Source organism: Pholcus phalangioides, unplaced genomic scaffold, assembly GCF_987345545.1.
Source record: "Pholcus phalangioides strain wild (caught in Gottingen) unplaced genomic scaffold, Ppha-v1.0 ptg000002l_1, whole genome shotgun sequence".
Taxonomy (NCBI): domain Eukaryota; kingdom Metazoa; phylum Arthropoda; class Arachnida; order Araneae; family Pholcidae; genus Pholcus; species Pholcus phalangioides.
This window is the reverse complement of record NW_028301595.1, coordinates 7,385,523-7,410,921: the sequence shown is the minus strand read 5'-3', so window position 1 is coordinate 7,410,921 and position 25,399 is coordinate 7,385,523. Positions and strand designations below refer to the sequence as shown.

Below are 25,399 nucleotides of genomic sequence, written 5' to 3'. Positions count from 1 at the left end.
GTGCACCTGCCTCGTTACCGCACTGTGTGGACCTTATACAATTTTTCCCTGCTATTTCCGAATACGTGATTAGTTTGTGTGTAGGTCTTTGAGAAACTTCACAAATTCGGGTTTTTTTTAGACTTGATGAATTTTTTTTTTCTATTCCCCCATAACGTGGGAACGGTAGGACACAGTTGTTTTTATGCTTTATGCGACACACGGGCTTGTCTATCGCCTACTTTCGTTTGGCAGATTAGGTGAGAAATTCACCCCGCACTGGTTTTTTTTATTTTTCAGGAAGGGTCAAATGAAGGCAAAGGAAAAATTCGGCTTCTCGTTTGTTCCTTCCCTGAAGCACCAGAAACACCTTTGGATGGAATTTCTTAATAAAAATCAACCTCTTTATACATCACATTAAGCATCATAAGTGCTGTTTTGGGGAGATTAAGTTATCTGACATCATTAAGAGCGATCAAATAATGCTGGACCATAAAGTAGAAAATCTACTTTAAAAGTGGAACGTATGGTTGCAAACATTTTCGGTACAACAATGGTGTGCGGTTTTTTTCTGAAAAAAAAAAGAATAAAAATCAGGTTTATTCTCGAGTTCCCCTAGACTGGGAACCTGTTAACTCTCCCCATGGTCACCTTTAGGGGCGGAATATGAAGCTTCGTACCCGGGCGGCTGGTAAGCTCGAGCCGCCCCTGGTCATATCATATATTGGCCGACCTTCTCCATTGAACTTTTTTGTGGCCCAATATATGATTGTTCTTTTCTACGACAGTTATTCGATTTTGAATTTTCTTTGTGATTTTACCACAGAGTGTCATTTGCTTCACCCTATGATGTGACTAAACTCCAAGAAAAGAAAAAGGATTAAAAAATTTCCTTTTATATAAGAATTTTTGATTTCGTTCTTAACTTTTGAGCATTAGTGTGTTCTTACCACATTGCTAAAATTTCATAGGTAGGAAATAGCATTAGGATTTATTATATTACTTTTTACAAAACTGTACAAAGGACAACATCATCATAATTATTAATTACATATTGGCAGCTTGATAATATTTCATGTTGTTGGATGAGAGTCGATGGTTAGCGACTTGATGAGAGGACAAGACACAATCTTGTCGGCTGGTCACTAGCTGTCTTCAGGCGTCTCTGTTGAACCACATCATCGAGGTCTTTCTTTTTTTGGCAGATAAAATGGCGGTCGTAATGTGGGCATTCTGTCCACAATCTCGACAACAGGAGTGCACAACTTCCAGCGCGTGGGCCAAATGCGGCCCGCTAAATGTGTTCCGATGGAAAGTATCAAAACATACACCACATGATAGATGATTGGGCTGACTATATTTTCTGTATTAAAATACGGGAAATCATCAATTATCGCAAAAGAAAAAAAAATTCAAGTAAAGTTGCTTATTGGAGCCAAAAAAAATTGTCAAAGGCAAACAAATTTCCCAATCATAGCCAAAAGTACTTTCAAAGGCAAGCAGTGTTGCTAATTACAGTCACAAAAATTTTTAAGGCAAGAAAAATTGTCAATCACAGACAAAATATTGTTACACGCCAATTGCAGCCAAAAAAAATTAAGCAAGCCTAGCTAGAAGAGTTCCCAATTACAGCAAAAGAAAAAAAATATATATAGTCACAGGCAAGCAAAATTGCCAATTGCATTTGATTTTTAAGCATAAAAATAATCTCAATTCTTGATTTCAAATTTCAACTAAGATTTGTTGGAAGTGAGGTAAAAAACGGGACATTTTACGAAAAAAAAATGGGACGGCCAAACGTACAGAAACATCCGCAAAATACGGGCCATTTGGTCACCCGAAAGCTACACATTTCCGGCGGCAGAAATACCGCATATCTGGCCCGCGGACTGAAAAGGTTGTGCACCTCCCTGCATCTACAACATTATTCAGATCGGGTTGGATTGAAAGTTATTACGCAGACGATTTCAGTGGTGTTTGACGAAATGATGATGGTTGTAAGGTGCGTGTTGATGATGATGCGGAAACGTCACCGTCGGATGCGCCACGAGCTGTTTACCCTGCTGAAGATGATATCCATTCTTGTGATGTGTGTTCTGGTCCTTGTGATGTCCGTGTTTCGCGTATCCACCATGATGGTCGGTGGCCTTCCTCAAGTACTGGTTGTGAGTGTGACTTCCCTTTTTGGCCTTCTCGTGGTGGTCGTGCTTGGAATGCTCGGACTTGAAAGCGTCGTGGGAGTCCTTGGATTTCTCGACGTCGTGGTGTGCCCGTATCCTGTCGTAGGCGTAAGCCTTTTCGTAGTGGTAACCCCTGTCTCTCTCGTAAAAACCCTTGTTTCGATATTTCGAATGCTCCCCGTGCTCGCCGCCGTGCGAAGAGTGAGATTTCTGGTCTTTTAGCTCGTAGTCCTCGTGCTCGTGGTGCTTGGAGAGTTTTTGCTCCCCGCTGTCGCCGTGGTGAGAATGTCCGTAGTCGGCGTAACCGGCGTCTTTGGCACTGTGGGAGTTATCACCGTAGGACGAGATTTCTTTTTTGTCGTCGAGGATGGGACCTTTAGATATGATGACTTTGGGCCTATGAACGGGGTACAGGTGCTCCACGGGTGGGTCGTTTTTATATTTCGGGGCAGCAGGATGAACGTCTTCGTAAGAGCCGTGACCGTCGACAGGAATATCATAGTGATGTTCTTCCGGTTGTTGTTGGTGATATTGCTCGCCATGCGGAGCCGGTGTATATCCTTTATTAGGAACAGGCAAATATCCTTTGGCAGGCGGTGAATATCCCCCATGAGGAGCCGGAGAATATCCTCCATGAGGAGCCGGGGAGTATCCACCGTGAGGAGCCGCGGTGTATCCTCCGTGATTAGCTGTCAAATACACTTTCTGAACGGGTGGTGAGTATCCCGGATGAGGAGTTTTCGTAACCAGTACGTAATCCTTGGGCTGCGAGTGTTTGTGGACAACTGGGCTCAGCGGTTGATGGTTGTCGTATGCCGAGGCCTGATATTTTTCGTATTTTGGCTCATCCAGATACTGCTGGTCTTTCACCGGATAGTACACAATGGCATGTTTGCTGCCGTGCTCTTCGGCGGAGTCCATCTTGGGATAGTAACTGTATATCTTGGAACTCACTGGTTTCAGCGTCTGGTATTCCGCGCTGTGGTAATTTGGCGATGTAGACAGCGTGTAGTAAGAACCAGAAGGCTTTTCAGCGGCGTAAGACTTTATGGCAACTGGATGGTAAGACGGGCGCTTGCTTTTGGTCACGTAGGCCCCGTCGGTGTGATACAGCGGTTCGCCGTTGCCCTGTCCGTATTTATAGTCCTCGTGGAGCCGGATGATGTCGTGGATACGCTGCTGCGATGCTTCTGGCTTGAGATCTTCGTTTCCAAGATCGGCCGGAGCAACTGCCAGAGCGGCTGGAACAAGTAGTAAGAGGATCACCTGAAGAAAAAAATGTCAAAACATTACCATCCATAATATACAAAGTGATAGTCGTATTTTAGTCACATTAATGTAAAAATTCGCCATGAAAATCGATGTATTTTATCACCATCGTAATCGATATCACATGATCTAAAAAAAAAATATTCCTGCTATTTCCCATTCAAGCATAGATTTTCATTACTTTTGAGCTAGAGTACTGTTTATATAATCTCCCTCAGAACACCCGTTTGACAACACTGGCACATACGCTGGAACAACTGTTATACAAATACAAATACAAATACAACGCCACAACAGGCAAAATGCCCAACGAGGTGGCTGATAAAAAGATGCCCATAAAAATATGGTTGTCATATGGTTGCCATCTATAAAACATTAAAAAAAATACTATAAACATTACCCTGCGAGCTTAAAATATCCCGTTGAGCTGAATGAAAATTTTTATTTCGGTGGTACCAAGGATCCGCAATTGCACAGAACTGCTCACAGAATTTCAATATCTGTGCGGAACGGCAAAGTAACATGCTACCTCATACAATTTAGGGAAATCTTTTTGTGTACACGGAAGCATTCTCAGTCATACTCAGACTCAAACATTTATATAGTCGACGCTTATAACAACGAACCCACGTTAGCATGAAAATTCCATTACAATGATCGGTGAGACGTCTAAAATGTTTTCGCATAACGACTATCCTACGTTTTCCTTTTGATATAACGACCACCCAATATCTTATAATTCTGCGATTAAAATTAGCGACCGGTTTTTTTGGTTAATGCGCCGCATGGAAAAAAAAATCAATATTACATGATATTAAATAATATTATATAAGCAATAATATCAACTCTTTCGAGTTTTCTTCGAAATGTTAACATTGTTATTTCTGTAGTTATTTGTGTAGCGTAAAATAATATTAGTAAGCTTTACAAATTTTTTCAGATTAAATCATATTCCTGTTTGTGTTATTTTATAGATAGATACAGTAAGCCAGGGTGTCCGGCCGAATTACTGGAAACGAGCTTAGTGAAGAAGATTAACTTATAGTTTGTGTTGATATAGATGGCGTCAGGAAAGAAAGCGATTTTATAAGAAATTTAAGTGTAATGGACGTTTTATCAGAAAATCCCGATGTTCAAACAGGATTGAAAACTCGGACAAGTGCGTTTCTCTCGGCTGAATGTCGTTTCGTACCAAGATTTCCAAGCTCGCCGTTAACCCCTAATTTGCTAAAGATACAAGAACCAGAAGTTTAACGGTTTAGCCTGGCCCTTAAAGCAGGCCATCAGTTACCGTAAGGGCTGGGGGCCCGTGTAAAGAGAAAGACAAGAGTAGCATGTGTGTAAAAGTGAGTGCTTGTATGAGTTGAATAAAGGTTGTCAAAATCGGGATTTCAAGTTTATATGGTTCTTAGAACTTTTTAAATTTAATTTTACGTCTGCTAAAATGATACCACGTTCTTGCATCACATTACTAGCTTCTGCTGTGAAGAAAGTCTGTCGGGCAACGCCTCGCATTGGTTGAGACAACGCTAATTTTTTACTGGTTGTAACCTTACAAATATTTACTTGCGAGTTTAACTCAATTTATTTTACTGTACACAAAAATCAATCGTTAAAATTCCGAAGCAATTTTGATGATTTTGAAAATATTGTTGTTTTTAAAATTTTTATCAATATTATATCGTATTGCTTTGTTGTCATGCGTTGGGTAAACCAAAAACCAGTCACAATTTCCAATCGAAGAGTTATAACATTTTTATTTGATAGATGGCTGTAAAAATTCCAGTTCGAAGAATGTTTTTCTTATACAGTCGGATCTTGTTATAATGAATACCGTTATAGCGAAAATCTCGTTGTAACGAAAACTTTTCCGATCCTTCAAATCAATTTACATAGCAACAATGTATTGTGCAATGCCGGTATAACGAAATGAAAAAATCCGTTATAAAGAACTCGAAAAAACAAGTGTCCGAAAAACAAAAGAGTCAATCTCCATCTACTTTTTGAACGTTTTTAAAAATACCGAATGAAATCGGTATTGCAAATTTAAACAGTGGTTATTGGATCTCCTAGGGAAAAGATCTAACTTTCGAATTTACAAGATGTAGATGCAGCTGTCATTACCTGGTTTCAGGACATTCGTTCCCGAAATGTGCCAGTTACCGGTTCACTCATAGGAGAAAAGGTTTTGGGATTCGTACGTGCTTTTGGATGCGTGAACTTTCAAGCAAGCGTCGGCTGGCTGAATCGTTTCGAAGAACGGGTATGGTGTGGGAGCAAAACAGATTTTCGGGGAAACAAATTCAGTTGATGTGGAAAATGTGAATGAATGGAAAGCTGGTGAGAGAGAGAGAGAGAGAGAGAAAAATAGCGAAAGTGATAAAATCATATGATCCTTTTCCAACTGTTACCTAACAAAATTTTGACATTTAAAAAAGACAAATGCTTTTGGTGGCAAAAACTCCGAGTGACCCTTAACTGCTTTGCTGCAACATGAACGGAACCGAAAAAAAGAAAAGTTATAGTGATTGGGAATATATGTGAAACCACGGTGCCTGAAGAACGTGGAATCACTGCCTTGCAATTACAAACCAAGTCGAAGGGCTTGGATGACTACAAGAATTTTTTGAGGGGCTAGTAAAGTTTTATGAGAAAATGAAGCGGAAAACGGAAAGAGATCCTGCTTATCGCCAATTGCACGGCCCACATTGAACTTTCAAAATTAGAATGGATTCACATCGAATACATGTCTCCTAACAGCACGTCTGTTTTGCAACCGTTTGGCCGATGCATAATTAAAGTGGTGGAAGGAAAATACCGTTCGCAACTGCTGAGATGTATTCACCAGCTTGATAATATATATACTGCTTCAGTTACATATTTCTACTCATATAGTTATCAAGCCTCCTAAATACTACATTACCACACACCAACTCCGGCCATTTATCGCCATAGGGCAATTTCCAGCCGGTGGAGTTGGGTGGGAAATGAAGGTGTTATCAATCGGTGATTCGAACCGTTGGACCTTGACGGCAACCTTCATAGGGGAAGACGAGAATGTTACAATTGCGCCACTCGGGTGACTGAGCCTCCTATATAGCGGATTTAAAGTGTAAAAACAACAACAAAAAGCAATGAGATTTGTTCCGGACTCCCGTTTTAGAGCCCTGCCAGCCCATTCCCAGTAGACTTAAGTGGCCCGCGGTACGCTTTCAGATCACCTGAGTAGCTCGAGGCATATTTCAAGATAATTCAAGTTCCCGCGACACGTTTTCGAACCAATGAAATGACCCACACTCTCCAAAATATTGAGCATCCCTGGTATAAGTTAAATGCCTCATAGTTACCTCATGTCCCGTATTCTAGTGGACAGAACCATTAGATTTGTTATGCTGTACTATTCTTCTACGTATAAACGATCCTTATATGGAAATCATAATTTGCGTGTTTCTATCTCCCAGGAAAATTTGATCATCAAAACATGATAAATTTCTTAGTGGAATGAGCCAAAAAATTTTCAGCAGGTCCCACCAAAACGGGAGGGGGGGGGGACTGCTGGGGGTCTTTGGTAGCCGTGAAGCCCGGGAGAAGTTAACGTTTCATTTATTTTCCTAAAAAAATACAATTTTTAATATTTCTCATTATGAATTTGAAAATTTAATGCCATTTAACGTCTGGGTCGTTGAAGGGTAAAGACAGCGATAAAAGAGGGTGTGACCATATTACATCGGGCAAAATAGGGTGAATGGGAATCCTAAACATGGAAAAATACGGGACATGGATAAATGGTCATAAAAAATTATGATTATTGCTCAAATTTCTAAAAAAATTTCAACAGACTAAATTAAAGTGTATTTCACGAAAAAAAGTATTCAAACATGACAAATACTGTATAAAATTATGGTCATGTGTAATAATTATCATAATATTTAATGTAAATGAAATTTCCATTAATTCTGATCAAATACGAATGTTTATTAATTCCTAAATTATTTTTTTACCAAATATGAATTTCATTAATTTTGATCAGAAATGAATTTTCATTAATTCTGAAATAATTTTTTCATCTAATATAAATTTTCATTAATAATTATGAAATTATTTTTCGTCAAATATGAATTTTCATTGATTGATAAAATATGATTTTTTATTGATTTTGATGAAAAATACGAATTTTTATCAATTCTGAAATCATTTTTCATCTAATATAAATTTTCATTAAAAATTCTGAAACGGTTTTTCGCCAAATATGAATTTTCATTGACTTTGAATTTTTTTCAGATTATTTCTCAGTAATTCCGAAATTATTTCTCTCATTAACTCTAAAATGTTTTACGAAAAATTAAATTCAAAATTTTCTTTCACCAATTCAGAAATACCTTTTTAATATAAGTAATTTCTTATGCATAAATTTCGTAACCACGTAAGTCTTTTCGTCGGCCGGACAAAGCAGAAACTTCGAGGGCCACACGTGACCAACGAGCACACATGTTGAAGACCCCTGACAGAGGGGCGATGAAATGGTTAAAGTCAAATGAGCTAAATTCCAAAAAAGAGGCGACATCGCCCCTTCGGGGATGGTGGGGGCTGATGGGTGGCATTAAGGGAGCTAGAAAGTACAGATAGAATTCGAGATCCTACGGGTAGCTACCAAGGAGGCAACGGGAAAAAAACAATTAGAAATTACACAGTCCATACAACACTTTAAGCGGCACAGCAGAAATCACCAGCATCACGTGTAGCCCTCGAAGTTTTCTGGTGGGGCCCGCCGACGAAAAAGGTTACATGGTTACGGAATTTATTATACTAAGAAAAAGTGCATTTCTCTAAATTTGTGAAAGAAAATTTTGAAATTTATTTAGTAAAACATTTTAGAAATAATGAGGGAGATAATTTCGGAATTATCGAGAAATAATTTTACAATTATTGAAATAGTACGTAGTTTTGGAATTACTAATAATTTTAGAATCGGTGGGAAAAAACGTATTTCGCTATTCATGAAATTTCATAATTAATGAAAAATGTATTTAGAATTAATGAGATAAATATTTTCAGAATTAATTAAAGAAATATTTGAATTAATTAAAGAAATATTTGAATTAATTAAAGAAATATTTGAATTAATTAAAGAAATATTTGAATTAATGAATGAAATATTTTCAGAATTAGTGAAGAAGTATTTTCAGAATTAATGAATGAAATATTTTCAGAATTAATGAACGAAATATTTTCGGAATTAATGAAAAATTTTCAGAATTAATGAAAAATTTTCAGAATTAATGAAAAATTTTCAGAATTAATGAAAAATTTTCAGAATTAATGAAAAATTTTCAGAATTAATGAAATATATTCAGAATTAATTAATGAAATATTTTCAGAATTAGTGAAGAAGTATTTTCAGAATTAGTGAAGAAGTATTTTCAGAATTAATGAACGAAATATTTTCGGAATTAATGAAAAATTTTCAGAATTAATTAAATATTTTCAGAATTAATTAATGAAATATTTTCAGAATTAATTAATGAAATATTTTCAGAATTAATTAATGAAATATTTTCAGAATTAATTAATGAAATATTTTCAGAATTAATGAAGATTCATATTTGATGAAAAATAATTTCAGAATTAATGAAAATTCACAATCATAAGGGGAATTAATTCCATTCAAAATATCATATCTTTTTAAATGAAGTAGGCTTTCTTCACATTTTCAGCAGGTGTAAACTAAGGGCTCCCTCCACCAAACAAAAAAGTGTTACACTGAGAAACCAACTTTACAAAATTTCTAAATGCTGAAATAAGAGGCTTTTATAAGGAGGCGCGATATCTCGTCGATGCCGCTCAAAGGGATAAAAAGGGATTGATCAATCACTTACCCCCATCATCTCGAGCTGCACATGGAAGAAAACCGAATCGGATAAAAAATATGTGATCGATCGATCACACAACGACGACGATGTGAAGTTGAAAGATCTTTCTCACTCAGCTGTTGGCGTCGGTCTAAATCGCGGGAAGTGTACGGAGGGCCATTTCATTTATAAAGGACGGGAGCCATTTTCCGTACGACACCGAAAAACTGACCAACCCACTTTTTCTACTTCGTTTTCTTTGCTCCCAACACCTTATCTCTTCTTCTTGTTGTTCTTTTTCTCCAAAAAAGAAACTGACCACGTGCGTAGCGTACGAAGGTTTCGTGCGTATTCAAGATTTCAGACAACGCCATTGTCTTCTTTCCTATAAGAAAGCTGTAGAGTTTCGAGGGAACGGAAATTATTTAAATACATATTAGTCATCATTTTTAAAGATGGGGGAGGAATGAAAATAATGATCTATTGATGAGAGATGAAATTTCGGAGAATGGATAATGTTAGACCTTCAGAGAAATAACGTTGAAATGCGTTTGCCTGTATATAGGAAAGGATTAAACGCGTTGCGTTTTAGTTTGTCGGTGAGCGGGAATTTCTCAATCGATGACTTCACACAGATGATGATGGTGATTATGAGACAAGTAATGATGATTTACGTACAACTCGTGAGGGGTCATTCAAGAATAACGTCAGCATCGATGGAGGGGAGGGGGTTTCCGAGTTGCTGACTTTTGATGACAAGGGGGAGGGAGGGGGGTTTGGATGATGCTTACGTCATCGACCACCCTTTATGAAGATATGAAATATTCTTAATGGCATCTTATTCGGTGCGCCAAAAACGGAAAAAACCTTTCGATAGTTATTCGGCACCCGAACTAACATTCTAACTATTGGTAAGTCATCCCCTACAGAGCCACTTTAATGATTTCTAAATGTTTCACGGATCCTTCAAATGCTCTGGAAATGTTTCCGGGCCGCTTAAGTCCTCTGGAAATGTGTCCGCGCCGCTTAAGTGCTCTGGAACTGTGTCACGCATCACTCAAGTGCACCGTAATTATGCCACGGATCACTTAAATAATCTGTGAATGTTCCGCGGGTAACTTGAGTGATGTAGATCCGCACTGGGGGCCGCTTAAGTGCTCTAAATCTGTGCCACATGTCACTCGAGGGATCTCCAAATGTGCCACGGATCGTTTACATGTTCTGTAACTGTGTCGCGGGTTATTTAGGTGATCTTTGAATGTGAAAGTGATCTTTTTTTTTGAGGCCTACCTCAGTTATCTGAAAATGTGCTATGGGCCACTTAAATGCTCTGGAATTGTGCCACGGTAAGCGATTTGTAAATGTTTTGCTTAGTTCATTTTTACAAAATTTGGTTTTAGGGGGGGGGGGGGGCAAGTCACATCAGATAACCTTCAGGGCCACATTTGGTCTGTGGGTCAAGGGTTTACCATATATGACTTAAAGGGTGGGTCGCAATGAATTTCTTAAAAAAAGAAATTTTGAGTTCTTAGCTTTCAGATAGCATTGAAATTAACAAAAATCGATTATAATAACACATATAAAGGTATTTTCATTCGAAATTTTAATTTAAAAAATAATTTTTTTCGTCTGGGGGGGGGGAGGCGCACGAGCCCTCTATGGCCCCTTCCAGCGTACGGAATATGCGTTAGGAGGTAGGGGGCAGTGATGACGAAATTTTGCTGACAAGGGGGGGGGGGTCAAAAATGGATAAAAATTTGCATACGTAATACTTGAACGGCCCCTGACCAGCGTGCCAAATGTGGCCCTAGGATTCATCTGATGCGGCTAGCGACCTCAAACCCAATTTTGTAAAAATGAATCAAGCGACAGATTTACAGATGATTTTAGTGACCAGTGACGTATTCACAAATCACTTGAATGACCCTTGCCATAGCTCCAGAGCACTTACGCTGCCCGCGGCACATTTACAGATTTTTTTTTTTAAAGTGACCCGTGATGCAGTTTCACATCACTTAAGTTACCCGCGACACAGTTGCGGAGCATTTAAGCGGTCAATGGTGCAGTTCCACATCGCTCAAGTTACCCGGCACATTTCAAGCAACTGGCGACGATCACTTAATTGACCTACAGCACATTTACCGATCACTTAAGTAACCTGTGGCACAGTTTCGGAGCATTTAAGAGGCTCTCGGTGCAGTTCTACGTCACTTACGTTCCTCCACTGCGCAGTCTCAGATCATTTAAGTGGCCTGCGGCACATATCCAGGCCATTCAAGTGATCTGGGTCACTTTTCCAGATAGTTGAAGTGCTCCGCGGCCCGTTTTCAAACACGGAGATAAATGATGCAAGAATGATTGAAGTGGCCCGCACTTTCCTAGAAGTTGAGCAGCCTTGGTTTATGAGAATAAAAATAATGGAGCATAATTATACAAATACAACGCCACAACAGGCAAATTACCCAACGTGGTGGCTGACTTAAGAACATCATGGATCCCCGAGCCATTTTTTGGAGGCCCTACCTACTACTGCTACACCATACATGCACCCGCCCCGCCTCGCGGAACCCCCAACGAATCGGTACATGCGGGAATGTGCGTGTACGTGTAGTGAAACCTGACGTGAAGTTTTTTTTGTTTCTCTGTAATGCTTGTTATGTGTAGTGCTGCCATCTGCCACCAGATTTTCTAACTATGAGTGAAGTGTTATGATTGTATGATTTATCGTTGTAGGACTGTTGCTCTCTGTGGCGAGACTTTTTAACGGGGAGATCGGCTCGCATTTGCGCCTTGAAGTTGGGAACCACAGAAAACCAACTTCAGCCGACCACCACGTTGGGGTTCGAACCCGGATCCTCGCATCGCGAGTCCGTCACTATAACCACTCGACCACCACAGCGGCCTTATCTTGGTACTATTTCTTTTCCTTGGGATAAGTTCACATTAAGTAACAAATGGGATCTCTGTATGAACATGTCTTCAGGAATTTAGTGATGGATGGAGCTTCGTAATATATTTTTTCGCATCGAGTTGGGTGGACATAGGCGTCTCGGGGAAAGCCTCTCACACTCAACATCAGATCCTTGCTAACTTGTCATGCATAAATTATGTTATTTCAAATATTTTATATAATCCTTAAATGTTCCCGTGACACCCTCGACTAATCTTGCGCCCTACAGCCGCGTCACTCCGTTTGGGAGTCACTAATATACAGCGGGATTTAAAAATTTCTCTTCATAGATAGCAGGAAGACCTTCAACAATTACATGAACATGAAAAAATTCAGGTGTCCACAGCCACTTTTGCGAACTTAATGGCGCTCCGTGTTGCTATTCATGCAGCGGTTTCAACAACTCGCTGATGTGAAGATGAATTCAGGAAAGAAAAATATTGTAAGCCTTCGGAATAAAAATTATGAGACAACTTTTATTCAATGTATTTATTTAATTTTATTCAAATCAGAAAAAAACCATCGAATAAAAGTGATGAGATAACCAGATCGTCCTAATCAGAGCTGTCCCAAGAGCATCATAGACCCCCTAGGCCAAGTAATTTTTCTGAGGCCCTACTTGGTGAATGCCGCCTGGCAGTCCAGTAGTTAGGGAGCTAGTTTCTGACTGTGTTAGTCTGGGTTCGAATTCCGGTTCGGGCGTGGATGTTTACTAACACGCTAACAAATTCCCTGGACATATCGTAAAGATCTCTTGGGAATACGTGGTGATCATGTCATCATTATATTAAAAAAAAAAAAATCTCGAAACTTTCAACCGGTTCTCATTTCTGTGAAGGCCTCCGCTCTTCAGGACCCCGGGCTCGTGACAGGGTGGGTCCATGCGTTAAGACGGATCTGGTCCTAATAGCAACATGGAACGAAAAATGATATTCTGGGGTCCCTATTTAGCTCGAAGTACCCTTGCGTACTAGTTACTACAGTGGAACCTCTCCTAACGGACCCTTTTCTGATATCCCCCGGTCTCGTAGAGTAGGGCTTTAATGTATTTCGTTCCACGTCAGCGGACAGTAAAATCAAGCATACAAATTATTTTTCCAAGTTTATCACTTTTTGGTCATATAAACCAAGATTTATTATATTTTCAACTAAGATTGGGGGCGGTAGCCCAGGTCGATAAGATACTCGCCTAAAGTACCAAAGGATGTTTAGAGGTGACGCGAGTTCGATACCCGGTTTGTCCTTGTCAGAAAACTTTCCTGACACAAGGGTACAACAAAAACGGCGACATGACCGCAGAAAAAATTGCTACCGCTGGGAGTCCCTCATAGAGGGGTTAGAGCACCAACCTCTCGATGAGTATAAAAAACAATCCTGCCGTTCGGAATCGGCAATAAATTGTAGGTCCCGGTCTAATTAGCCCTCGTATGCATAAAATGACCGTGGTGCGACAAAAATGATCAAATGATCAACGAAGATTACGTTTAATCCTAAGCTCGTGTTGGTAAATATGATAAATTGCCAATTAATTATTTAATTAACTGAACATAACTACGGTGTAGGATGGGGAATTCCAATGGTAATATGTTTTTGTGGTTGATACGCGTGAAGAAAGCCAACATTAGATACAAGACTGATAATGTTTTGTCATAAATATTTTTATCTTCTTAACACTTATTTTAATTTGATTCATATTGCAAATATGTGTAGCGCACGTATCATGAACGGGTAAAAATAATCAATTGGTTTAATGAAGATAAGAACTATTATAAATGTTTCCATATTTTTATCATGCTTTCCTACTTCATTTGGAAATTATGCATAATAGCCGGTAAAAGTGGATATAATGAAGTGAAATTTAATAAAACATTCTTCATCGACACAATTGATGACTATGCATAATTCACCGGAGTATCCGTTTTGCACGGTATTATATACATTTTAACATTAAAATGCATGGGGAACCAATTGAAGCGCTCATTTCAGAAACCCCAAAACCGACAAAACATTCGAAATTGAGTTAAATTGGATAAACATTTCGTTTGGTGCAGAAATCCACTGAAAAAATATTTTTTATACCCTATATTTTGCTTTCCCTGAAATATTCAGTTTAGTGCAGAAACCCCACATAAGCGACATCACATAGATTTCTGCGCTAAAAACTTGTAACTGTTAGGAGCACTGACGTCATTTGGCGGGCTTTATGGGGGTTAAAAACAGGTCGTTTCGGATTACTCTGTGTTCCGAAAGTTTGTTTTGAGGGCTCTAGTGATTATTTTCCGTTCTCTGTTTTCTAAGTTTGAAAAAAAAGTGTCTAGTGATTCGTAATCAGACGTGGAAACTCAGAAGAGAAAGAGAAAATGTGCCATTGATATAGGCACTTACAAACGCGATATAGTATACTAATCGCGAGTTTAGGGCAAAGAATGTGCCACTCTTACAAAGGTAAGACAATCATTCTGAAAAAAAAACTCGTCCTGACAAAATCAATGGCAAATGTTCCGCCAAGTGTTTCAAACTTGGCATTCAAGAACTATCCTTCATGTTCAGGAATTTTTTCACAAAAAAAAAATACCTGCTTTTACTCAAGTTTGAAGGTTTTCCCTGATAATCTCGAAATTAGAAGTTCTGCACTCATGGTGTTACTGAAACAAAAACGCTTCAATTGCGGCCGAAGAAAAACGTCGTATAAATGTGAAAGTCGTATAAACGAAGTTGCACTGTAAATCGTTTCTCCTCATTAGCGGGCACTTCCCGTTAACGGACAAAATTTTTGGTCCCGTGGATGTCCGTCATCAAGGGCTTCTACTTTATACCTATTCTCGAAAACCATCGTACCAAATCTCATTATCACGAGACTTCCTATACACTTCAGGCCAGTGAGCCCATTCATGGAGACGGCCTCTTCAAACTCTTTCCATTTGCGGACCGATGATATTTAAAAACAAGCGTCCCATAAAAAGGGAAAATGGGAATAATGGGTTATGAGAACAATTTCGCGGACATACATAAACGGGACAAATTATTTGCGGACCGGCGAAAAAAATAATATATATTTTTGGGGAAAATTTCCGAACTCTCCAACTCATTATATTGAAAGAAGAATCGTGAGCTGGGACCTTTGCTGCCACCTATCAAATAAAAACAAAACTATTTGTTACAAGTCTTTTAAGTGAAATCGGTTGTTGGTTTTAATCCTCCGTGCAGCATAAAAATGATTAGGTACATAGATATATGGTATGATACTATTTTTTTTTATGCATAGTAAATTTTCTGCATCATAAATACCGGTTACTATGCTTTCAGGCATGCACTTTTCTACACTTCTCTTTTTCTTTGCTGTCAAACCAGACACGACCCGGGCTATGTACCTTCTGGGATGTAAGCCCTTTACCCGTGTTGGATCGTACACTATTTCTTTGGGGGCCCCTGCTGTCATCTATGAAATGAAAAGTAATTGCTATAATTTTAGAAGTAACATTGATTGGTGGTCTTAAATGCAGGTTGAAAATAAATAATAGCCTATTTAGTGCTGTAATACCATATACAGTCGACGCTCTTTTCAACGTATCGTTATAGCTAGTGTTCCATTACAGCGACCGGTAAGATAAGTCCCAAATGTTATCACAGAACGACTATGTTTTACTCTGGATATAACGACCCTCCCGTTTTCAACGGAAACTGTATAACTACAAAGAAAAACTATAGAATTCATTGGAAGAAAAAAAAAATACAGAACTGGAGAAAAACTGATTAAAGATGCAGTTCCAGAATTAATGAAGGATTTTTTTTGTTTGAAATTAATGAAAATTTCTAGTTAATGTTGTAGATAATTTCAGAATAAATGGTAGAATACGGTCCAATCCAACATCATTGAAATTTTGAATTCATTTGAAAAAACAAAGGTCCAGGAATGAATAAAAATTTCGAAATAAATAAAGATATTATTTTCATTATTAGAGTAAATAAATAACTTCAGAATAAATTGAGAAGTGATTTTAAAATAAATTAACAAATAATAGAGATCCTTATCATAACAGTCAACGCATTTTCTATAGATTCATTTCTTATCGAACCAAAAAAAAAATGTCATAACGACGGGCATGAAAATCAAATCAAAACCTACACGTGACCTCGATCCATTCACAGTCACACAAATATTTACTAATCACCATATTTCACAGAAACACCCCCCTAACAAACAACAACGACGTCATCATTGCTGCTAACGGTACGCTGTCTACCAGGACAATATCTCTCGCGAAGCCATTAATTTCCTTTCTAAACTCACGGCATGACACATAAGAGAGAGAAAGAAAAATTTAAAATACTCACGAATCAAAATTCCCAATATGAAAAATCACAAAAAAACCCCAAAAAAATTGGGTCAAGACAATATTTTTCTCAAACAAACAAAACATTTTATTTCTCTTCCTGTTCTAGGAACTTCCCACGAAGTTAATATATATATACACGCATTTTAAAACCCATAAAAAACAATTTAAAGCGTAACAATCGTCGAAATTAATAAGAAATGGTGGAAATCAACAGAAATAAAAAACATGGCCGCCCATTTACAAAAGACAATAACAACCATGAAAAAAAAAATAAATATGCGCAACAACGCCCATGTATTTATTTCCCCCGCTAAAATACGGTACTATAAGGTATTATAAATAGTAAATCACCAAAAAAAAGATAAGAGAGATAAGGTGTTGTCACGCGTGACTCGGTTAAAGAAAACAAAACAAAAAATGGCCGCCAAATAATATATTGGTTTAACGTAACATCACGCGCCCGATACGTTATAATAAATTAAAGCGTTTACTCAACGTTGTTTTGAAACAATCAAAATGCTTTTCACCTTCAAGTTTGACGTTGTGGTCACTGTGTATATCGAGGGTGCTCAATCACTAGGAGAGCGTGGACCATTTCGGTGGTTTAGAGGGACGTAGCGCGGGCCAATTGGGTTATCTGGAAACGTAATGCGGGACACTTTGTTTATCTGGAAACGTAATGCGGGACACTTTGTTTATCTGGAAACGTAATGCGGGACACTTGAATTATCCAGAAACGTGCCGCGGGGAACTTGAATTATCTGGAAATGTGCCGCGAGCCACTAAGTTATCTGGAAATATGTCTCGAGTCACTAAGGAGAATCTGGAAATGAGCCTTGAATTACTCTGATGATCTGGAAATGAGTCGCAAGTTGCCTATGTGATTTGGAAATGCCGAGTCACTCAGGTGCAAGTGTGCTGGGACAATTTAAGTGATCTGGAAATGTTCTTCGAGTCATTTAAATGATCTGGAAATGTTCTTCGAGTCATTTAAATGATCTGGAAATGTTCTTCGTGTCATTTAAATGATTTGGAAATGTACCGACAGCCACGAAAGTGATCTATGAAAAGCCCGTGGGTCGCTTAAGTGGCCTATAAGTGAGCCGCAAGAAACTGAAGTTATCTGGAAACATGCCACGGGCCACTTAAGTGATCTGGAAACATACCACGGGCCACTTAAGTGATTTGGTAATCTTTGGAGCCGTCCAAGTATTACGTCATCATCGATGGGGGGGGCGAGGGGTTTTCGATTTGCTGAATTTTGATGACAAGGGGGGGTGGGGGGGTTTAGATAATGCTTACGTCATCAACAACCCCTTATGGAAATACGAGTTAGGACTCCGAGGGGCAGAGCTGATGACGAAATTTTGCTGACAGGGGGGAGGGGGTCAGCGTTTTGCTGACAAGGGGGGGGGGAGGGGGCTAAAAAAAAGGCTAAAAATTTGCTTACGTAATACTTGAACGGCCCCTTTCGTGAACCGCTTGAGTGGTTTGGCTATTTGTTGCGGATTACATAAGATGACTCCGAGGGTCACCGCGGGTCATGGGTTGAACATGTATGTCAAGAACCAGTGACGCCTTAACGCATAGATGCATCCTGTCTCGGCCCGGTGTCTCGAATGTACATAAAAATAAGATTTCGTACAAATTTTCGGGACTAAACTGGTAGGCAAACTTTTCTAGCCTAGTAAAAAGGGGGGAGCCTCAGAAAAATCACTTTTCCGAGGGCTCACGATGGTCTTAAGACTTTCCTATTGAACACCAGTGCTAATGAGAGGTATTATAAAAAGTAAGTGACCAAAAAAGATGAGAAATAAGGTGCTGCCGCCCGTGAATAAATAAAAGAAAACCAAAATGGCCGCCGAATAATATATTAGTATATGTAGCATCACACGCCCGATTCGTTATAACGAATTAAAGCGTTTGCTCAACGTTTTTTGTTGTCGTAATAATGAAAATATTTTTCACCTTCAAGATTTTGATGTTATGGTTGCGGTATATCGTACAATACGTACAAGAAACAAAATTCAATATTTGGCATTGACGTGCGGCCCTCGTTTCTCGGATATAATGTCTCCTAATGGCGGTTGGATTACTTTCTTTAAAAAAAGAATGTAATAATAGTGAGGGAAAGAAAACGTTTCACTGTGTGTTTGTGCATTACTTGGTGTAGAATTTATGAATAGGGGGTGAAATATTCTATTATATTAGAGTGAACTGCGCGTGCATAAAGAAAAGAGAGTTAGACTTCTGGGAGTTAATTAGGGAATTCAATTTAGGCCTCCTTTGTGTTTTGACGATGAATGGGTAACGGCTGATGACTGGTCAAAGTCGTGTGAAGTCGCTGAAGGTCGGTGATTCAATGAGATATGAATGCCCCTGAATGGCGTTTACTTCTTTTCACCTCGAGCGATTTATTCCAGCGTTCTTCAACCGCTGGTCCGCGGTGCCCTCAACATTCCCACAATCCGTGGGCCTGTGGGAATTGTTTACAAATTTTTATTATTTCAAAGAACGTTTCTTAACATTAATTTCGAAAATATTTCTTCTTGGATTTTGAAATTATTTCTTCAGGAATTTAGAAATTATTTCTCCATCGATTCTGAAATTATTTCTTCGTGAATTTAGAAATTATTTCTCCATCGATTCTGAAATTATTTCTTCGTGAATTTAGAAATTATTTCTCCATCGATTTAGAAATTATTTCTCCATCGATTCTGAAATTATTTCTTCGTGAATTTAGAAATTATTTCTCCATCGATTTAGAAATTATTTCTCCATCGATTTAGAAATTATTTCTCCATCGATTCTGAAATTATTTCTTCGTGAATTTAGAAATTATTTCTCCATCGATTTAGAAATTATTTCTCCATCGATTTTGAAATTATTTCTTCATGAATTTAGAAATTATTCCTCCATCGATTCTGAAATTATATCTTTATGAATTTAGAAATTATTTCTTCATTAATTTAGAAATTATTTCTTCATGAATTTAGAAATTATTTCTTCAAGAATTTAGAAATTATTTCTCCATCGATTTTGAAATTATTTCTTCATGAATTTAGAAATTATTTCTCCATCGATTTAGAAATTATTTCTCCATCGATTTTGAAATTATTTCTTCATGAATTTAGAAATTATTTCTTCTTGAATTTAGAAATTATTCCTCCATCGATTCTGAAATTATATCTTTATGAATTTAGAAATTATTTCTTCATGAATTTAGAAATTATTTCTCCATCGATTTAGAAATTATTTCTTCATCAATTTAGAAATTATTTCTTCATCAATTTAGAAATTATTTCTTCATCAATTTAGAAATTATTTCTTCAGGAATTTAGAAATTATTCCTTCAGGTATTTGGAAATTATTCCTTCAGGAATTTAGAAATTATTTCTTCATGAATTTAGAGATTATTTCTTCATGGATTTTGAAATTATTTCTTCATGGATTTTGAAATTATTTGTAATAGGTCCCGAAAGTATTTCTCCATTAATTCTGAAACTGTATCTTAATTACTTGTGAATTAACTTCAGTTCCATAATTGTTTTCTATCAAAGATATTAAATTTTCATCATGTCTAAAATTTATCCTCAAGTTTTGAAAGTATTTATGTCACTAATCACAGATTTTCATTAATTTTGAAACCATTTCTTCGATTAATTTAGAAACTGTTTCTTTAACTAATTTCGAAGCTACTCCTTTGTAAATTTTGAAATTATTTCCTCATTCATTCTGAAACCGTAACTTTGATTAATTGTGAATTTTCTTCAGTACTTGGAATTTTTCTTTCTATTAATGCAAAATTTCCATGCTGGAAATATTTGAAAAAAAATTATATATATTTCTGGAAAATATTTTCGTCATTTATTTTGAAATTATATCATTAATTACCAATTTTCATCAACAGTTCGAAGGATAATTTTTTTTTAATTTAACAGCAGAACATCCAGAAAATACCAGTTTCCTTAATTTTTTAAATTTATTTCAAAAAATATTTCTTCATTAATTAAAAAATTTTTTTTTGATTAATTTTGAATTTTTTGATTGATTTTGAATTTTTTGACTAAGTTTGATTTTTTTCCATTAATTGTAAAATTATTATTTTGAATTTTTTCATTAACTTTTGATTAACATTAATTACTCTTTCATTAATTCCAAATTCTTTTCTCCAATTCTGTGAAATCATGTCTTGTAATAATCCATAATATTCATTAATTGTGTAACCTAATCTTTATTTAATTAGGAATTTTGCATTGATTGTGAAATTTATTTTATCCATTGTAACAATAGATGGTGACAAGACAATAGTTACAGCACTAGCCTCTCTCTATTCCAGGGCTGCTCAACCTTTTCAGTTCCCGGGCCAGAAACTTGTATCTATAGGAAGACCATATGACTCATATTTTACGGGACTTTCCCGGGATTTTGGCCACTCCAAATTTCTGTTTAAATATAAAATGTCCCGTTTTGTCCCATTATTTTCTACAAGGCTTACGAATTTTCGGAATCAAGAATTAGGATTATATTCATGACTTATAAATTATATCATGATAATTATGGTTCTATCATTATTAATTATAATCAGGGCCGAAACTAGATGCTTAGTCATCCGGGACAAACGCGCATTTTGACGACCCCTTGTAATGTTGAAGGAGATGTTTCAGAATGAAATTTGCGCCCCTCGGGTCCAGCGCCCGGGGCACGAGACCCGCCTGCTCCCCCCTAGTTGCGGCCCTGATTATAATCATAAATATATTCATGTCACATATTTATCACACAACACACAAACGTACGTTTTTTTTTGATCGATTACGTTTTTACACATTGTAACGTCCAGCACTCTATTTTCACTATTAACTATTTTTCAGCAATTTTGGCCTTTCAACAACTTCAGTTGCCTTTGAAATTTATTTGGTTGTTGTTATTGGCAATTTTAGTTTACTTTGGCAATTTTTTTTGGTTTTAATTGCCAATTTTTTTTTGCCTGCCTGCGATATTTTTTTTTCGCTTTAATTGACAACTTTAGTTGTCTTCAACAATTATTTTCTCCTGTAATTTCACTTGCCTGTTCAATTTTTTGGCTGTAATTTTCAATTTTTTGGCTGTAATTGACAATTTTTCTGGCTGTCATTGGCAATTTTACTTGCCTTTGACAGTTTTATTTTTGGCCTTAATTGGCAACTTTACTTGCCTGAGAGAATTTTTTCACGATAATTTGCGATATGGACGGCAATTTTCCGTATTTTTATGAAGGACTAGGTATAACACCAGGCGCTACACGGGATTTCTCTATACAGGGTGTCCTGTAAGTGCTAATGCGGCCTTTATCTCATCAACCGTTTGTCGTAAAGTTATAGTTTCAATTTAAAAAATGCTCAAAAAGGGTTCAAAAATTACACTGTACCAGTTTGGAGAGCGAAGATACGTACAGTGTGTCACAAAATAGGATCTCTGAATTTTTATACGGTCCTCTTGTCTTCTAATTTCCAATTACAACGTTGCTACTCTGTATCTCCTGAGGCCAGGAGAAAAAAAATGCCATGTTTCTAGGGCAATATTCGCTGAAGTATTTGAATTGAAAAATCAGTGAAAAGCTATGAAATAACAGCAGAAACTAACGGTCAACTCTTCTTTTCCAACTTTTATGTGATTTTGAATTCGAATATCTCAGCACAGCGAATATTGCAATTACAAACTTAGAATTTTTTTTTTTGTTGGTCTCAGAAGAGCCAGGGCGCCAACTTTCTAATTGGAAGTTAGAGGACATTTCTTTTATTTCAAACCGAGCACAACTCAGATCTATCGCCACGGGCAATTTACTACCCAGTGTAAGTGTGTGTACCTAACAGTCTGAGTGCATATCGAGTGTTTTGTCTGATTTTTCATTGCTGCCATTTTCAGAAGTGAGGGAACTGTAATGATTGAATATTTGTACCGTTTGTGGGCTTGTTGCTCTCTGCGGCAAGACTTTCTTTTTAACGTTGAGATCTTCACGCATTTGCTCCTTGAAGTTGAGAACCGCAGAAAGCCAACTTTAGTCGACCACCACTGCGCTGACTGTGGGGTTCAAACCCGGGTCTTCAATTAGAGGACAAGAGGACTGTACAAGAATTTATTGTTTTTTGTTGCACGCTGTATTGTTACTATCAAATCCGTTACAGGATAATTTTTGAATGTCTTTCGAGCATTTTTTTAAATTAGAACTATACCTGTACGATGGATAGTTGATGAGGTAAAGGCCGCTTTAGCGCTTACAGGGCACCCCGTATACTGGGAGCACTGAAGAATTTACAAATCATTCAAATCATTGCAAAAGGGATAAACATGTCTGAAACGCTTTTGGAACCTGGTAACCAAATAAGCATTCCAAAAGTCATTGTTCAAGCCCACGAATCATTGTTGCCCGACAGTTTTTCGTCCCCCTTTTTTTTCGGGCCCTGCTATTCTTTGCTCCAGTGGGTGCGCAAACCGTGGGTCAAACGTCAATGAAATAGGGGGGGGGGGGTCACGAGAGATTTTCAAAAATAAACACTTTTAAATACGAAATTCATTTTTACTTAAAAATACGTCTAAACTAAAGAATCCCTTTATTCGGCCGAGCTAATTACCGTGCATCATGCAATACAAATTTATCAAATTCCACTTGCACAATAATCAATACAGTCAAACCTCGTTAATAAGTCACTCTTGGGAGAGCAAAAATATGACTTGATAAGCGGAGTAAGCCATAGCTGTACCATATCCTGCTTGAGGAAAATTGGAACTTCCAAAAAGTGATTCGGTAAGCGGAGTGACGTGTTAACCGGGTGACGCACTAACGAGGTTTGACTGTATATCGGCTCCATCGTGCCAGAATCCCGAATGAGCAATGTCCTTGCAAAAAGAAACGTGGGAAATGGCGTTTGAATGTTTACTCTACTCATGTTACTCTACGTGCCATAGCGAGCACATTCGACATAGGTGCCACTCTATTAACATCCGTCGTGTGGCTTTTTTTTGCTAAGGATACTAATCAGTGCCATCTTAACGCATGGTCCCACCCGGGCGGCCTCAAGAAAAGAGGGGCTTCACAAAAATGAGAGCCAGTTCAAATTTTCGAGAATTCGCCAGGTAGGGCCTCAGAAAAATCAGTTGGCCCGGGGGCCCCATGATGCTCTTAAGACGGCCCTGATGCTAATCCGGAGTATTGAATGAATAATCCGGCACTGCATAGTGGCAACGCGAAAGTAAACTTAACTTCACCCCACAGCAGTAGGGCAAAGTTAACCTTCTCTCACGGCGTTCATCATATCTAACTATACTCTATCTTATCATGTTTCTAATAAAATGTATTAGAGCAAACATCGAAGGTTTTGCTTTTAAACTGCATTTATTCGACCAGCGGATGGAAAATTTCCGAAGTTATTTTTTCCCGATGTGTGCCCATGCTCTGTATCATGCATCATCGAATTACGAATCTGGCGCGTCGAATCATACTTTCAAGCGAGCTCCACCATCTTTTCAGCTGCCTAGTATAATTAGAAATAGGACAAGTCATTCCACGTTATTGCCGATGGTCTGTTCACTGTGATTTCTAGCCCAGTGATGCATAAACCGTCGGTCAAGACCCCTTGGGGGTTCGATATAGATAGTCTTCAGAATAAAACTTCCAAATAAGAAATTTATTTTTATTTAAAAATATGCCGAAACTAAAGAATGCCTTTATTCGGCTGAGCTAATTACCATGTCTCATACAATGTAATTTTATCAAATTCTACTTGTACAATAATCAATATATCGGCTCCGGTATGCCAGAATCCCGAATTTGTAATGTAGTTGCGAAAAAAAAAAAAACCCCGTGGGAAATGACGTTTGAATGCTTACTCTACCCATGTTATATCAATGGAAGTTATTTTCCTAAAATGTTTTGTAACGTGTGTTTCAATACGGATATGCATTCTCGTTTGATCCACCGATGTGGGTGGGGGTCACGGGACGTATGGTAAGCCTATATAAGGCTCGTCGATAATTTTTTTTTGGACAAAAGGAGAGGTCGCGCTTCAGAAAGTTCGCGCACCACTGCAACACTCGAAACGGGAATAAAAGTCGTTCGCAATCGACCATGAAATCAGGCCCTACCGCAATTAGCCTTAAAATTAGAATAGATTTAGAAAAATCTCAGCAGTTTCAGATAATTTTATATTTTAATTAATACTCGAGATGGTGACACACATAACGGTGACTCATACAAGGTAATAATTCAGACTGAATTGAAACGCTATCTCATCCATCAAAACTTATTTCCCATGTCCTCGAGACAAAATTCACTTAAATTTTGTCGCTACTTGTAAAAAGACACGAAGAAAAATATTAGTTTTCGCGGAAAATCGATCGATACGAATAATAGACAATTTAATTGGTGATTTATCGATTATCCGAAGTGACACACTAAGCTAGGCTCTCGTGGTTTTTTGTGTGTGTGTGTTTTTTTTACATTATTTTCAATATTTCAATGCGAAATTACGAAATTCGAGTTTTATTATCAATAAAATATCCAGAAAAATCACCATCAATCACATTAACATCGGTTATTCTTGCTTATCGCACTTGAAGTTGTCTCGTTGAATTCGGGTTATTCATATAGGCCTATATTATCAATCACGATCACAATACATTCTTCTTGTTATCACAGTGAATTTACACAGAACAGGTACATTCCATTCCCACTGTTATCATCGAAAAAAAAAAAATGTTTTAGGGAAACTTTTTTCGGATATCTCATTAAAAATTGCGATATCGGTGATGATAGATTAATCCATGTTTTCCGCGTGTGTGCGGAATATTATACTATTA

General features: G+C 37.6%; 1 protein-coding gene across 1 annotated transcript; it reads right to left on the bottom strand.

Moving 5' to 3' along the window:
* Positions 1-946: 946 nt before the first annotated feature.
* Positions 947-9,522, bottom strand: LOC149089304 (uncharacterized). Its single transcript, XM_089237739.1, has 2 exons — positions 9,305-9,522; positions 947-3,425 (listed from the first exon to the last, which is right to left on the bottom strand). The coding sequence occupies exons 1-2, from the start codon at positions 9,311-9,313 to the stop codon at positions 1,947-1,949; spliced, it is 1,488 nt and encodes a 495-aa protein (XP_089093865.1). The 5' UTR covers positions 9,314-9,522; the 3' UTR covers positions 947-1,946.
* Between the last annotated feature and the right edge of the window lie 15,877 nt (positions 9,523-25,399).